The sequence below is a fragment of the Oncorhynchus kisutch genome, linkage group LG2, assembly GCF_002021735.2.
Source record: "Oncorhynchus kisutch isolate 150728-3 linkage group LG2, Okis_V2, whole genome shotgun sequence".
NCBI lineage: Eukaryota > Metazoa > Chordata > Actinopteri > Salmoniformes > Salmonidae > Oncorhynchus > Oncorhynchus kisutch.
In genome coordinates, this window is record NC_034175.2 from 228,561 (window position 1) to 245,951 (window position 17,391).

General features: G+C 44.7%; 2 protein-coding genes across 3 annotated transcripts in view; one reads left to right on the forward strand and one right to left on the reverse strand.

Annotated features, from left to right (window-relative positions):
* Positions 1-2,522: 2,522 nt before the first annotated feature.
* LOC116376350 (CDC42 small effector protein 1-like) lies at positions 2,523-12,262 on the reverse strand. 2 transcript variants are annotated; one of them, XM_031836328.1, is made up of 6 exons: positions 12,089-12,262; positions 10,640-10,710; positions 10,369-10,481; positions 7,991-8,095; positions 6,689-6,771; positions 2,523-5,689 (listed from the first exon to the last, which is right to left on the reverse strand). In XM_031836328.1, exons 3-5 carry the CDS (start codon positions 10,420-10,422, stop codon positions 6,703-6,705), a joined length of 228 nt encoding a protein of 75 aa, XP_031692188.1. In that variant the 5' UTR covers positions 10,423-10,481; positions 10,640-10,710; positions 12,089-12,262; the 3' UTR covers positions 2,523-5,689; positions 6,689-6,702. The 2 variants fall into 2 exon arrangements, with proteins under 2 accessions (XP_031692188.1, XP_031692184.1); XM_031836324.1 differs by having other exon boundaries at positions 10,369-10,710; positions 12,089-12,261.
* A 2,183-nt stretch (positions 12,263-14,445) lies between these two features.
* The window catches only part of nek11 (NIMA-related kinase 11), a 146,701-nt gene continuing 143,755 nt past the window's right edge, over positions 14,446-17,391 (forward strand). The window contains exons 1-2 of the mRNA XM_031803379.1: positions 14,446-14,523; positions 14,732-14,946. Of these exons, the coding sequence (XP_031659239.1) occupies positions 14,762-14,946 (185 nt within the window). The 5' untranslated portion in view covers positions 14,446-14,523; positions 14,732-14,761. The remainder of the gene's footprint in view (positions 14,524-14,731; positions 14,947-17,391) is intronic.

Consider the following 17,391-nt stretch of genomic DNA (forward strand, 5'->3'; position numbering starts at 1 on the left):
CTATTCAAAAACACTGGACACCCTGTAGCCTTCACACCCCGTAGCCTTCACACGTCCTCTACTAAACACCCCGTAGACTTCACACGTCCTCTACTAAACACCCCGTAGCCTTCACACGTCCTCTACTAAACACCCCGTAGCCTTCACACGTCCTCTACTAAACACCCCGTAGACTTCACACGTCCTCTACTAAACACCCCGTAGACTTCAAACGTCCTCTACTAAACACCCCGTAGCCTTCACACGTCCTCTACTAAACACCCCGTAGCCTTCACACGTCCTCTACTAAACACCCCGTAGACTTCACACGTCCTCTACTAAACACCCCGTAGCCTTCACACGTCCTCTACTGGACACCCCGTAGACTTCACACCCTGTAGACTTCACACGTCCTCTACTAAACACCCCGTAGACTTCACACGTCCTCTACTAAACACCCCGTAGACTTCACACATCCTCTACTAAACACCCCGTAGCCTTCACACGTCCTCTACTAAACACCCCGTAGACTTCACACGTCCTCTAGTAAACACCCCGTAGACTTCACAAGTCCTCTAGTAAACACCCCGTAGACTTCACACGTCCTCTACTAAACACCCCGTAGACTTCACACGTCCTCCACTAAACACCCCGTAGACTTCACACGTCCTCTACTAAACACCCCGTAGACTTCACACGTCCTCTACTAAACACCCCGTAGACTTCACACGTCCTCTACTAAACACCCCGTAGACTTCACACGTCCTCTACTAAACACCCCGTAGCCTTCACACGTCCTCTACTAAACACCCCGTAGACTTCACACGTCCTCTAGTAAACACCCCGTAGACTTCACACGTCCTCTACTAAACACCCCGTAGACTTCACACGTCCTCTACTAAACACCCCGTAGACTTCACACGTCCTCTACTAAACACCCCGTAGACTTCACACGTCCTCTAGTAAACACCCCGTAGACTTCACACGTCCTCTAGTAAACACCCCGTAGACTTCACACGTCCTCTAGTAAACACCCCATAGACTTCACACGTCCTCTAGTAAACACCCCGTAGACTTCACACGTCCTCTACTGGACACCCCGTAGACTTCACACGTCCTCTACTGGACACCCCGTAGACTTCACACGTCCTCTACTAAACACCCCGTAGACTTCACACGTCCTCTACTAAACACCCCGTAGACTTCACACGTCCTCTAGTAAACACCCCGTAGACTTCACACGTCCTCTACTAAACACCCCGTAGACTTCACACGTCCTCTACTAAACACCCCGTAGACTTCACACGTCCTCTACTAAACACCCCGTAGACTTCACACGTCCTCTAGTAAACACCCCGTAGACTTCACACGTCCTCTAGTAAACACCCCGTAGACTTCACACGTCCTCTAGTAAACACCCCATAGACTTCACACGTCCTCTACTTAAGACTGTATTTCACATGGTTAGACAGTTCATGGAGTCCACTCCCGTTAAATTGTAATCTTCTGTTCCAGTGGGTTTTGCTGCTGGAACATGGTCCTTGCACCCATCTATTCACTCAACCCTGGGCTGCTCTTAGAACAAGATTTCCATACCAACTATTTGCATTGTTAGTGGCATCATTTAACATCTTTGTTATGCATGTTTTTTTTAAAGCGAGACGTACACACAGACTATAGTGTACATTCCATTTATTTTAGGGCATTTGTTTAGATTGCAATATTTGTGCTATACCAGATGGATTTCAGTGAGATATGCATTTGTAGTTTGAGATTAAAACTAGAATCCTTAATTGAAACAATGACAAAGCAGTCACCCCGACTGTGTTTTGGTAAAAAGCTGAAGGATGGGCCTGGAGAAATGTAACTGCTCTCAAATTCATAGACAGCGCTGTGGATGCAAGGACTGACCATCCATGATATCAACATGATAGTTCAACTAACTGATATCAACATGATAGTTCAACTAACTAATATCAACATGATAGTTCAACTAACTAATATCAACATGATAGTTGAACTAACTAATATCAACATGATAGTTCAACTAACTAATATCAACATGATAGTTCAACTAACTAATATCAACATGATAGTTCAACTAACTAATATCAACATGATAGTTCAACTAACTAATATCAACATGATAGTTCAACTAATATCAACATGATAGTTCAACTAACTAATATCAACATGATAGTTCAACTAACTAATATCAACATGATAGTTCAACTAAGCTCGTGAGGCATTTATAAGATATTCAAGAATCAATGGGTATAATAATATAATATAATATCATTTATCAATCAATGGGTATAATAATATAATATGATTTATAAATCCCAAAATGGAACAACTACAGATTCCCACTAACTTCAATGAAAATGATACAATCTCCCAGAAATGTTCACAGCAGAGCCCAAAGGGGCCACTGAAACCAGTTGGTTGAGATTCTATTATTTCTGTACCAGGCAGTGAAAATTGAGTAACACATTTGGTGATAACATTCACCATCAGCAACAGAAGAGATTAATCACACAGAATTCTATTCAGAATGTGAACTGTATTTCAGGACAAATCAACAGATTGCACAAATCATTTCTAATGAACTTGAGTTTTGGTCTAACAACAACCATGATAAAGATGGGAAAGACACTGAAATGCCAACAGACTCAAGTTACTGACGTTACCAATGTACATTGTCCCAGAAACTTGAAGGCAGCAGTCATTCTGTTGGGCTGAGAATGTACTCAGTATTACAAGCTCTACCAAAGACAGGAAAGCCAGCAAGCAGTATGCAAAGTCCCACCTTCAGCATCAAGTCAACTTTAAGCCCAGTGTATAAAACAGATAAGGTATTAGTGAAGGGACAACATACTGTTCAGGTACAACACCATCTATACTCCATATGTTCTGCTATAGGATAACAGCCTAGGAAATCACACAAGATACAATATTTAAAAAACATCCCATTTCAGAGTTGTTTTCCCCCATATGGACACACTTAGCAAAAACAACTACACAGTGACGAGTTATTCACAACAGATTGTGTATACTAAGCACGTCAGAAATACAGTTGTGTACAGGAAACAAACTTTCATTTCTACTGCATGATTTAAAACAGATATTTAAAACTCCCACCTGGTTTCAGAATCGTGTGGATGTCATGTAGGACACAAGCCAGCTTGGAGTGCACGTCACCTACAACAAGCTCAAGTTGATTTAATGAGTGGCATTCCCGAGTAATTCCAGGATAGATCACTGGAAAGCCCCGTAACGGTCAGGGTGTTTCGACAACAACAACCCCTGTTACTAACAGACTCTTCCTGCTGACTAATAGTTAGGGGTTTTCAGAGTAGGTGCTAGTAAATTGTGTATCACAGTGACCAGCTACAGGTAACTGCTCAAAAGGACACACCAGTAAATGAGGGTACTTATTGGCAGCTCTTATGGTGTGGAGGTGGATTTTCCTGGCATGGTTTAGGTCCACTCAACCCCATAGAGGACAAGGTCAACTTCAGTAAATACACAGCTATTCTGAGTGATCACCTTTTTATTTTTTATTTTATATATTTTTTTTTAACCTTTATTTAACCAGGCAAGTCAGTTAAGAACATATTCTTATTTTCAATGACGGCCTGGGAACAGTGGGTTAACTGCCTGTTCAGGGGCAGAACGACAGATTTGTACCTTGTCAGCTCGGGGGTTTGAACTCGCAACCTTCCGGTTATTAGTCCAACGCTCTAACCACTACCTACTGTAGGGTGAAACAGATCTACCTTGATGGGAATGGTCTCTTCCAGGATGACAATGACCCATCCACAGGGCACGAGTGGTCACAATGGTTTGATGAGTATGAAAACTATGTAAACCATATGCCATGGCCGTCTCAGTCACCAGATCTCAACCCAATTGAACACTTATGGGAGATTCTGGAACGGAGCCTGAGACAGCGTTTCCCACCACCATCAACAAAACACCAAATGATGGAATTTCTGGTGGAAGAATGGTGTCGCATCCCTCCAAGAGTTTCAGACACTTGTAGAATCTATACCAAGGTGCATTGAAGCTGTTCTGGCTCGTAGTGCCCAGTGCCCTATTAAAGACACTATGTTGGGGTTTCCTTTATTTTGGCAGCAGTCCAAATGGGGCTCTATGGCAACTGGGTAGCAGTCCAAATGGGGCTCTATGGCAACTGGGTAGCAGTCCAAATGGGGCTCTATGGCAACTGGGTAGCAGTCCAAATGGGGCTCTATGGCAACTGGGTAGCAGTCCAAATGGGGTTCTATGGCAACTGGGTAGCAGTCCAAATGGGGTTCTATGGCAACTGGGTAGCAGTCCAAATGGGGTTCTATGGCAACTGGGTAGCAGTCCAAATGGGGTTCTATGGCAACTGGGTAGCAGTCCAAATGGGGTTCTATGGCAACTGGGTAGCAGTCCAAATGGGGTTCTATGGCAACTGGGTAGCAGTCCAAATGGGGTTCTATGGCAACTGGGTAGCAGTCCAAATGGGGCTCTATGGCAACTGGGTAGCAGTCCAAATGGGGCTCTATGGCAACTGGGTAGCAGTCCAAATGGGGCTCTATGGCAACTGGGTAGCAGTCCAAATGGGGCTCTATGGCAACTGGGTAGCAGTCCAAATGGGGCTCTATGGCAACTGGGTAGCAGTCCAAATGGGGTTCTATGGCAACTGGGTAGCAGTCCAAATGGGGTTCTATGGCAACTGGGTAGCAGTCCAAATGGGGTTCTATGGCAACTGGGTAGCAGTCCAAATGGGGTTCTATGGCAACTGGGTAGCAGTCCAAATGGGGTTCTATGGCAACTGGGTAGCAGTCCAAATGGGGTTCTATGGCAACTGGGTAGCAGTCCAAATGGGGTTCTATGGCAACTGGGTAGCAGTCCAAATGGGGCTCTATGGCAACTGGGTAGCAGTCCAAATGGGGCTCTATGGCAACTGGGTAGCAGTCCAAATGGGGCTCTATGGCAACTGGGTAGCAGTCCAAATGGGGCTCTATGGCAACTGGGTAGCAGTCCAAATGGGGCTCTATGGCAACTGGGTAGCAGTCCAAATGCAGCTCTATGGCAACTGGTACAATCAAAATAGCACTACTCAGTACTGGTATCTAAACAGCAAAAAAATCACATAGCATTTTGCACTTATAAACACACACGAAGACACCTTTAACTATGCACTGTAGGAAAATAAAAGGTGCATCCTCATTCATTAGACAGATACACAAAATAGTTTGTTTGGCAGTAGGTCAATGGTTTGCAACATTCAGGTGATCCTTGAGAACATAATCTTCACTTCCTGAAATGGAATCAGCCATGTTAGTCAACAAATTTAGCTAAACACTCTCACCGGCTCCATCCCATACACTTGCTGGCACAGACACAGTAACGTTGTTGGCTGAAATACAGTGGAAGTCCAAAGTCCATCAGAAAGACAAATACTTTTCTTTAAAAAGCATAAAAACATGTCAGTCTATCCTCCTCTGAGCAGGGCGATTCTTGTGGTGACCACAGAAAGGCCATCGTCCTGTTTGGCTAAATAGATCCTGCAGACGTCAGGAAGAGCCTCTCTGCTCTCTGTTAGGGTCCGCTCTCAGGTTTGCCAAGTGCTCCATTGGAAACAGGTTACGCTGCAGTGACTGCTTTTGATTTGGGATGAGAGGGGCGCATAGCGGAGGATGGAAATGGTTCTCCATGCCTACAGAGAGAAATTAAAACTGTTAGTTCTACAAGTCCAGAGAGGTGAAGGTGGTTAGTTCCAGAGAGGTGAAGGTGGTTAGTTCCAAAGAGGTGAAGGTGGTTAGTTCCAAAGAGGTGAAAGTGGTTAGTTCCAAAGAGGTGAAGGTGGTTAGTTCCAAAGAGGTGAAGGTGGTTAGTTCCAAAGAGGTGAAGGTGGTTAGTTCCAAAGAGGTGAAGGTGGTTAGTTCCAAAGAGGTGAAGGTGGTTAGTTCCAAAGAGGTGAAGGTGGTTAGTTCCAAAGAGGTGAAGGTGGTTAGTTCCAAAGAGGTGAAGGTGGTTAGTTCCAAAGAGGTGAAGGTGGTTAGTTCCAAAGAGGTGAAGGTGGTTAGTTCCAAAGAGGTGAAGGTGGTTAGTTCCAAAGAGGTGAAGGTGGTTAGTTCCAAAGAGGTGAAGATGGTTAGTTCCAAAGAGGTGAAGGTGGTTAGTTCCAAAGAGGTGAAGGTGGTTAGTTCCAAAGAGGTGAAGGTGGTTAGTTCCAGAGAGGTGAAGGTGGTTAGTTCCAGAGAGGTGAAGGTGGTTAGTTCCAGAGAGGTGAAGGTGGTTAGTTCCAGAGAGGTGAAGGTGGTTAGTTCCAGAGAGGTGAAGGTGGTTAGTTCCAGAGAGGTGAAGGTGGTTAGTTCCAGAGAGGTGAAGGTGGTTAGTTCCAGAGAGGTGAAGGTGGTTAGTTCCAGAGAGGTGAAGGTGGTTAGTTCCAGAGAGGTGAAGGTGGTTAGTTCCAGAGAGGTGAAGGTGGTTAGTTCCAGAGAGGTGAAGGTGGTTAGTTCCAGAGAGGTGAAGGTGGTTAGTTCCAGAGAGGTGAAGGTGGTTAGTTCCAGAGAGGTGAAGGTGGTTAGTTCCAGAGAGGTGAAGGTGGTTAGTTCCAGAGAAGTGAAGGTGGTTAGTTCTAGTGGTGAAGGTCAGTTCCAGAGAAGCTATTGCATTGCAGATATGGCGATAGCTTCATTAACTGGGTACTTACTTGGTAGGCAGCAGCTATAACATGCTCTTGCGGCCGTTGGCACTGGGTCCTTTTGACCTCATCTTATCCTGGACCGGCCCCGACTACAGGACAGGAAAATAACGACTGTTAGAGTTTCTACAGATACTTAGTCATTTTCATATCAAGAAGGCAGGTCATGACCTCTTCATGATAACATATGGATGGAGAGGCAGGATCCGAAGCCAGAATTAGAACTGTTTCTATACTGTATCATTGTATGTAACATATTTAACAGTGTTTCTGTGGGGTTCATATGAAACAGGATCCCATTTGGACTGTTGACAACATTTGATCCATTTGGCCAGCAGCATTACTCATCACCTACGTCTTTCCATAATGATAGTGACCATATGATGGGATGGAGTGAGGAGGAATGGGACTTGCTTTAGGCTGTGGGTTTGTTTCTTTACTTTTTAACATTGGACGAACGCACAGGTGTGGATCAATCATTCTGACGTCAAGCATTGCAGAAATGGCACGTGCTTGAGGAGCACTAGAATAACTACAGTCTGACAGTTATGGGTCATAACAGAACAATGGACATTAGAGGGTTACGCAACAGCAGTTGAGGAAATGGAATTCTGTAACACGGAGGGCAGAAACATGTTTCAGCAGCATACTCCTCCACCTGACTGTTCTCAGACCACGTCATGATACAATGTGTAAATGTATCATTTCATTTGAAAAATCTGTTGACTTTCGCAATTGGAGGTCATGATCACAACGGAACAGTCAGTTGTTTAGTGACATTGGAGTCATTTAGCAGAGCAACATACAGTAGTCCATATATTTGAGTCATTTAGCAGAGCGACATACAGTAGTCCATATATTTGAGTCATTTAGCAGAGCGACATACAGTAGTCCATACATTTTAGTACTGATAGCATCAACATCATGTAATAAATTCAGAAATGGACTATCACTCAGTTTAACCTACCACTTTCCATACAGTGATTTAAACAGTGACCAGACTAGTGATTGGCTAGTTTTTTGATAGTACTGTACACAGCTTTATCAATCATAGCGTAACAGGTTTCAAACTAAAGTTAATATTCTACTAATAGGTGAATGAATTGAGAAACAATTCCCAGCGTTTCTACATTTCCTCCTCTCATTCCCTGTCCAACGTGACTGTATTCCGTAGGAAACCAGGCCAACATTCCTAGCGGCAGGTTAGAAGCTGCAAAGCCCAGCCCATGTTCTGAGGAGTAACACACACACTACCTTCACAATATCTCAACACACACCAGCCCCAGTCAGTTTAGGTATCATCTCTCTTACCGGGGCCCGGCCCTCTGCCATCTCCCCAGAGCCAATGTGTGTCAAGTGGACAAAGTTTGTGGGCTCGCCGATCATGCTGCGGTCGATTTTCCTGCGCTTCTTCCTCTGGAAATAATAGAAAATGGGGACTTAGACAGATATTATGCAATTAAGCCCAGTGGAAGAAAAGCCTTACAGACACACACACACACACACACACACACACACACACACACACACACACACACACACAGCATTTTGTAACCTGAATGGGATGATCTTTGATAAGAGTTTTGATCTTCTACTTGTTATTTCATACTCAATGGCAGCAGGTCAGGACTCCTAGCGGCGGGTCAGGCAGCCTAGCGGCGGGTCAGGCCGCCTAGCGGCGGGTCAGGCAGCCTAGCGGCGGGTCAGGCCGCCTAGCGGCGGGTCAGGCAGCCTAGCGGCGGGTCAGGCAGCCTAGCGGCGGGTCAGGCAGCCTAGCGGCGGGTCAGGCAGCCTGGCGGCGGGTCAGGCAGCCTAGCGGCGGGTCAGGCAGTCTAGCGGCGGTTAAAAGATTTGGGCTAGTAACTGAAAGGTCGCTGGTTTGAATCCCCCAAACCAGGTGAAAAATCTGCCCGATGTGCCCTTGAGCAAGGCACTTAACATGAATTCTCCTGTAAGTTGTTCTGGATAAGAGCGTCTGCTAAATGACATGAATGTAAGTGGAATGTTGAACATCCCCTTCTCTAATAGTTGTTTTAGTAGAGCCTGTTCAGTTCTGTCAGTGTGAGGGCATGTCATCACCTGTCAGTGTAAGGGCATGTCATCACCTGTCAGTGTAAGGACATGTCATCACCTGTCAGTGTAAGGACATGTCATCACCTGTCAGTGTAAGGGCATGTCATCACCTGTCAGTGTAAGGGCATGTCATCACCTGTCAGTGTAAGGGCATGTCATCACCTGTCAGTGTAAGGGCATGTCATCACCTGTCAGTGTAAGGGCATGTCATCACCTGTCAGTGTAAGGGCATGTCATCACCTGTCAGTGTAAGGGCATGTCATCACCTGTCAGTGTAAGGGCATGTCATCACCTGTCAGTGTAAGGGCATGTCATCACCTGTCAGTGTAAGGGCATGTCATCACCTGTCAGTGTAAGGGCATGTCATCACCTGTCAGCAGTGCTGTGAATAAGCCCCACTTGTTACAACAGGCTATGCTGGGTGCCGACAGAGATGACCCAGAACTGACAGGGATGAATGAGCCATTTCACATTAAGGATCATGACCAGTATCAATATTCTGACTGTATAGTGCTATGTGGCATTTGCAATTGTTAATTTGAATAATTAGGGATTTATAAAAACTAAAAAGAATGTTAATTAAATTATACACAGGTCCAACGACATGTAGTCATTGCACTGTTATCAGAAATAAACTATTTACAAAACAAGCCTTTCTGGGAAGTAACACGTGTTAGTATGCCACCACACGCTATACACACATTCTAGTCTGGCCTTCTCTCGTCCCAACAATAGAATAAACAAGGACCTAAAAATAAAGGAGGGAGGAGGAAGGGAGGGAAAAGAATGAGCTCAATAGCAGCACATGCCAGAAGCCCACTTCCCCTCAGAGACCCCATTAATTGTTAGGGGAGTGTTCTGGAGTTACTATAGAGACATGCTGTGGAGGGATACAATCTCCTTATTTGACTTAATGCCAATTCTACGACGACGACACTGACATGACGACTACTACTACAACAATAGTTTTACAGTCCCCTTCAGGTTAAACACAAGGTGTATGGGTGCTTGGGACAGACTTGATATTTTCTGATCTGGTAATAGTGGAGTGTTTCTTTTTATGAAGTTACACGTCTATGAGCTAGACTAAGGTTGAACCCGGCCTAACCTACGTCTTCTTAATCATGATTCAAGAGGTAATGTCTAATGACAGAGCAGTCTTTGTCTGGACTGAAGTCTAGCCCTCCAGATAGGCAGACCTTCGGGACTATGTGGGTCACCCACTTCAAAACAACAGAAAAGGCCTGAGTCATTCCTTCTTCCACTTCCTCACCATCTACCGGACCTATTTCTCAGGCCACTGACAGGAGCAGAGGGCTCTCTTCTCACTAGTGTTGTTGACTGGCTGAAGAATCAGCTAATGATACCCATGTCATCCCATGTCATGTATCTTGAGGATCCACAGCTGGCATGGCTGAACTAACTTCAACTAGTGAAGTTGTAGATATGGTGGTGTGGTCAATCTAATATCCAAACTCTTGGGAGGCAGGTAAACATCTTAAAATCAGGAAAACCCTTCATCTTGACCCATTGACCTTGGAGCTGTAAAAGCAGGGCTAGCACGGCAGCTAAAACGTTACTGTGTTCCAGTAATTTCTCAGAAGGGACAAACTCACCGGTGGAGGTTTGGCCACCACGCAGCAGCCAATCTTGTGCCAGAACTCGCTCATCCCTACTGTGCTGCTGTTTTTCTCTGAGTGGGTCCGGAGGCCCTGGTTCTCTGGACGCCCTGCAGGCAGAGGAGGACGTGTTGGAGAACAAGAACGCCGCTTAGGGTGGAATGGTGAGGGCGTTGCAACCAGTCCAGTCCCCAAAAAAGATGGGTGTCCCCCAAGGCACAGTGCCAAGTCCGGTTCTATTCCTTTCTCTTAACGTTTAGAATGTCACCTCTTCCCTCTCACTGAATCCTGTGGATGCTCGTCTCCCCAGATTTCCACTGCCTCAGGTACTGTAAGGGCCTGTTGAGTCAAAACCAGATTCCATTAGCTGAACGCTGACAAGGTAAAGGAAGTGAAACAATCTCCACCTGCTAGAATAGCACAATCAATTCAGATACAATATTACAACATTTCAGCATCCCCATGCCAAATAGGCCTACATCTCTACAGGCCTATTTGCTGTCAGTCAACATGCGTCCCCCACACACTTGCTCATCACTTCCTGTCTGTGACAGTCATGCAAGACAAGGGATTCACGCTGCAGTGGCAAGGGACTTCCTGTCATAATGGCAACACCCACTGAAAGATCAGGACCCGGGTCAACTGTCCCTCAGAAAAGAGTTGCAGGCATACTACGGGGATTCTCTCCTCCATCCAGTCATCGTTAACACTATTCAACTGTCACCAAATCCTTATCTAAATGTAAGCTACATTGACCAGTCAGTCTTACAAACGGATTTGATTCAGGATTGAAAGACAGACATTTAGGACTGTGACATACAAGACCTAAGAGCCCTGTGCAACATGATGGTTTCAATAGGAGATTGATTAATAATTCAACTTTTATTTTGATTCAAGTCATCAGTATTAGCACTGAATTTAACTAGGTTGAGTAAGACCTCAACTATGCTTTGATGTACTGGTAATCATATTAGTTCACAGTCTTGTAAAATACTGGTAAATGACCAGACAAGGACATTCTTTCCCCAAACGAGTACCTACCCCCTTGCATCTTTGTAAAACTCAAACAAATTTGAGGTGAAAGAAAGAGGTTTGGGTATACTGTTTCTCTTTACAAACCGAACTCGACTTTGAACCAGGAGATCAAGGTAAAGGTAGTGTGTGTGAGAGAGTGAGGGAGAGAGAGAGAGAGAGAGAGAGAGAGAGAGGGGGGTGAAAATATGTAGCATATGTAGATCTCCAGCTTTTTAACTGTAGGTCTACTTAAAGATGCCTGGCCTGAGAACAACACCGGCCATTGATTTACAGTGTTCTGTTATAGCCTCAATTCAACAGGGCAACAGGCATGTTAAATAAAACTGAGTGACTATCCAATTGAATATCCTGAAGAGAGATGGTCATTGAACGTGTATTAATGTGATTTTTAAAAGAGTAGGGACATTGAATGTAGCCTAATTCTCAAATGAACATTCTCAATATGTTCTATTGAGGCATTATTTTTGTCATCCAGTACGCCACCGTCTCGACGGAAACATCTGTAAGGCAACAACGTAAGTAACATCTGCATTTAACATTTTACTAACGAAAAACACTGACGCGAGTTCTCAACCCAAAAACCGTTCACTCCAGCCAGTCACTCCGAAATTAGCATAGCAATACATTTACATCTAGATCCCTGCCACAATTAAACAACCAATTTCAACCAATTTGCCTTTACCGTAACATCAGTGTGGAATCCGCTTTCTCCCTCAAACGAAAATGAGATCTTTAAAACGGTCAGCTCACGAGTCGAGATGTGGTAAAGTAAAACGTCTCCTATGTTCTGCGGTAGGCTACACTCCTCGTTCTCAGGCTTTTACGGTGGCAGAACTATAGCGCCACAACTGGAAGAAAATCAACAGGCTAATGAAAGCATTGCACAATCTGGGATATTTTCTGCTACGCTGCAACCTGGTCTCAGAGCATTTCGTATTACTCTGTACATAAATCTGAGACTCTTAATTTAGTATGATATGTTATGTTTCAGTATGGTATGTATTAATTTGTGGATGTCCATCACCCATTTCGTATGATATGTTACGAATTACATTCGTATTATATGTTACGAATTTGCAAAACAAACTATATGTTAAGAATTAGTAAAACGTATGATATGTTACAAATTCTAGCCAGGTGGCGAGCTGGCTAGCTGGCTAACGTTAGCTAGGCTAGGAGTTAGGGGTTGGGGTTAAGTTTAGGAGTTAGGGTTAGGGTTAGGTTAGCTACGGTTAGGGTAAGGGTAAGGGTTAGCTAACATGCTAAGTACATTACATTACCAAAATTATGTGGACACCTGCTTGTCGAACATCTCATTCCAAGATAATGGACATTAATATGGAGTCAATCCCCACTTTGCTGCTATAACAGCCTCCACTCTTCTAGGAAGGCTTTCCATTAGATGTTGGAACATTGCTGCGGGGACTTGCTTCCATTCATCCACAAGAGCATTAGTGAGGTCAGGCACTGATGTTGGGAAATTAGGCCTGGCTCGCAATTGGCATCCAATTCATCCCAAAGGTGTTCGATGGGGTTGAGGTCAGCTCTCTGTGCAGGCCAGTCAAGTTCTGTGCAGGCCAGTCAAACTTTACAGTTGTCACTATGCATTGGGGAAGGTAGCATTCTCCTGGTATCCGCCAAACCCAGATTTGTCCGTCGGACTGCCAGGTGATGAAACGTGATCACTCCAGAGAAGGCATTTCCACTGCTCCAGAGTCCAATGGCTCTGAGCTTTACACTACTCCAGCTGACGCTTGGCATTGCAGATGGTAATCTCAGGCTTGTGTGCAGCTGTTCAGCCATGGAAACCCATTTAGTGAAGCTCTCTACGAACAGTTCTTGTGCTGACATTGCTTCCAGAGGCAGTTTGGAATTCAGTAGTGAGTGTTGCAACTGAGGACAGACAATTTTTAAAGCTTACGCGCTTCAACACTCGGTGGTCCCGTGGTGTAGTTGCTAGTAGTTTAAAATGAGCTAATTATCTAAATGCTAAAGTTGTCCGTGATGAGATTCAAACTCGCAACCTTTGGGTTGCTAGACTTTCACATTATACACCCACCCATCCATCCATCCCTAACAGCCATCCTACTTTAAATAACCATATGTCTTATGTAACCATACCAAACATAATATATCATTCTAATCTGAGCTACTCGGATTTACTTTTACTATGTTACGTCTAGTCTATGAGACCAGACTGCAATGCAAGGCTCATTTCAAAATAGTAGGTCTATCTGCAGTGCATTCGGGAAAGTAGTCAGACCCCTTGACCTTTTCCACATTCTAAAATTGATTAAATGGTGGGTTCACCTTCCAACAGGACAACGACCCTAAGCACACAGCCAAGACAACGCAGGAGAGCTTCAGGACAAGTCTCTGAATGTCCTTGAGTGGCCCAGCCAGAACCCGGACTTGAACCCGATCTCTGGAGAGACCTGAAAATAATTGTGCAGCAATGCTCCCCATCCAACCTGGCAGAGCTTGAGAGGATTTGCAGAGAAGAATGGGAGAAACTTCCCAAATACAGGTGTGCCATGCTTGTAGCGTCATACTTAAGAAGACTCGAGGCTGTAATCTCTGCCAAAGGTGCTTCAACAAAGTACTTAGACAAGGGTCTGAATACTTATGTAAATGTGATATTTACGTGTTTTATTTGTAATACATTTGCTAACAATTCTAAGCCAGTTTTTGCTTTGTCATTATGGAGTATTGTGTGCAGATTGTGGGGGGAAAAACTATTTAATACATTTTAGAATAAGGCTGTAACATAACAAAATGTGGAAAAAGTCATTGACTATATTCTTGAAGAATATGACTTAGGTTAGTTTGCCAGCCTACAGATGTCTCAACTCCGTTCCACGTTAGAAGAGAATAGAGTATACGTGTTGTCTTCTGGTCAAATGCATTGTCATGAGAATTGAGACTAAAACTCCCTATCCCAAACAGGCCTTCACATCAGAAGGCTCTTCACTGCCACCTGGTGAAATAAAAGGATATAATGAAAGGGAGACAATAGGTTTCCTATTACCATAGGAACAAGAGTAAACACGGAAGTTAATACAGTAGGCCATGGATGTTTTAAACTGGTGGAAATAGCCAACACCTATCTGCAAATAGGTGAGTTTGTTTGATAAAGTGGCAATAATGAAATAGAATAAGCTAGCCAGGACTCTGCTTTCAGTAATCCTACACTGTAACAAGTGCGACGTGCTGCTATCTGACTCTGCCTCCCCTGTAAAATATGTATTTATTTATTTTCATCTGAATTGGGCAAACGTGCATAAAATAAGGAAAAGCAACATCTGTGTTTTGCTGAATTTTGCAGTTAATTCTCCTGTAAGAATCCCGCAACAAGATGCCCAAGTTTGAGGAGCAGGAAGCCCATTCATCCTGCCGTGTCCACTGCCCCTCCACACCTATAACCCCTGTCCCCAGCGACCTGATTGCCAAAAGATACAGCATCCTACAGAGATTGGGCAGAGGGAGTTTTAGCACTGTTTACCTCGTTCAAGACACTAGAGCAAGGGATGGGGAGAAACTGTGAGTATGCCTCCTGCTGTTGTCCTCCGCTGCTCTTCACATGTCAACTGCCCAGTGCCCACCTTGCCCTCTATTAGAAATGGGTAAAATCTTTCATATTGCTTACATCTCTCCAATCCTTTTAGATAAGTGTGTTGGGGGTCGAGACCAATGACTAGGAGTGTAGGGGTGGTTCCTCTACCGATGGTGCTCAATTAAAACAGCAGTTCTGTGTTCATCCTCTGGGTGGCAGCATTAGCCTGGGTATACAGATGCCTGAGAGCACCTCACATCTCTTCTCTTCCCCTCTCTCTTCTCTCTCTCTCTCCCTCCCTCATCATATCCCTATGTATGGGGGAGAGAATGTTTGCTCTGAGCAGCTGGCTCTGTGCTAATCAAACACATTTTAGATTTTATTAGGATCCCCATTAGCTGACACACATGGTGACAGCTAGTCTTCCTGGGGTCTGATACATAATGAGAAAGACATTATGGACAAAAAGACTTTACAGTTGACATACATTTAAAAACATTAACGTTGACATGACAGACTTATAAAATGTAACTGCATTACATTGAACTACCAGAACCCAAGGCATTATCTGGATGAACTAGAGACTCAACATGAAGAGAGTTGGCACTCTGAACTGACTTTAATTGAATCCACTATAATAACTATATTCATCCACTGTCTGGAACATATACTGTAGAGTTACAACATCAGCGTATGTCTATTAATCCAATAGGCTTTGATGGACTGCTTTTCCCACACAAGTCTGTACATACATGTAGCAGTGTGTGTGTGTCGGTGACGGTGTGTGTGTGTGTGTGTGTGTGTGTGGGGGGGAGGTGTATGGGTCTGTGTTTGTGTCTGTGTGTGTGTGTGTGCCAGTCATGTTTACCTTCTGACCTTCACATAACAAACTCCTGGCTTACTGCTCAAATACTGACCGCCCAAATCAAAACAGCACCAGGAGTTCATCTACTATGTCTATAAATACACATGTTTGGATAAGCCTAAATGAGCACTGCAAGCACACAATGGTCTCACGACAAAGGACATACATGAAACTGGGTCTTGCCTAACCAGCATTGAAGCATGATGCCTGCCGGCACAGTCCAGCGAGTCGGGCCCAGAGTCCCGTGCCTCTGTGCACACAGATGCCACAGCAGGTACGCTTGGCTCCTGGGCAAGTATCAAGCCCCTGCAAGGTGCCAGACAGTAGGCTCTTTGGCATTTCATGCAGTGTGCTGCATTCATAGGGTCTCAGTCATTAAGGAGAGCGTGACAGTAGCCCATCTTTAATCATGGGCCAGAATCCAATCGTTGCAGATGGCAGATTTGAATTGGAAAAAGTCCTCACTTTCATTCTCTGTCTCTCTGCCACACACACACACACACACACACATGCCCTCCTTCCCACTCAACACCTCATCACATCTTTTAGATTTCAAAGAAATGGAGGGAATGGGACTACCATCCTTCCACCCAGAGAGTAAAGAGAGGGAGTGAGAGATAGTGAGTAAAGAAAGACAGAAATGGAGGGAATGGGACTACCATCCTTCCACCCAGAGAGTAAAGAGAGGGAGTGAGAGATAGTGAGTAAAGAAAGACAGAAATGGAGGGAATGGGACTACCATCCTTCCACCCAGAGAGTAAAGAGAGGGAGTGAGAGATAGTGAGTAAAGAAAGACAGAAATGGAGGGAATGGGACTACCATCCTTCCACCCAGAGAGTAAAGAGAGGGAGTGAGAGATAGTGAGTAAAGAAAGACAGAAATGGAGGGAATGGGACTACCATCCTTCCACCCAGAGAGTAAAGAGAGGGAGTGAGAGATAGTGAGTAAAGAAAGACAGAAATGGAGGGAGATAGTGAGGTAAAAAAGGGAAAGAGGGAGACATACCCTTTTCAGAGAATGCAGCACCAATTAGTTATGGCACCTAGAGGCAAGAGACAACATGCCACGGGTCATTACCCCCGTGCTCCAGGCTCAGGGCAAGGCTTTCAACTTGTTACCACAGCCCAGCGGTGCCCACTGACCCCCTGACCCACCACACACTGGCACAGCACTGCCACTCAAAACCCCCGCCATTCACAGGGCAGACAGCTCACCTCACTCACAGCACACATTAGCAACTTAGCTACTACCAGGGAGGGAGGGAGAGTTCTCTAAATGGTTTTTGTAGTCCAGATGAAATCCACTAAACATCTGAAATGAAATCCCTATCTTTTGGGGGGAATAATTACAATAGCATAACTCTTTTATAGCCAGATGTATAAAGAGTGCTAGCCAAGGGGCTGTATTTAGGATAACAAAGCTGTATAGTTAATAGACCGATCATAGAGCATCTGCTTCATACAATTCCTCCCTTCCTGTGTGTGTGTGTGAGTGTGTGTGTGTGTGTGTGTGTGTGTGTGTGTGTGTGTGTGTGTGTGTGTGTGTGTGTGTGTGTGTGTGTGTGTGT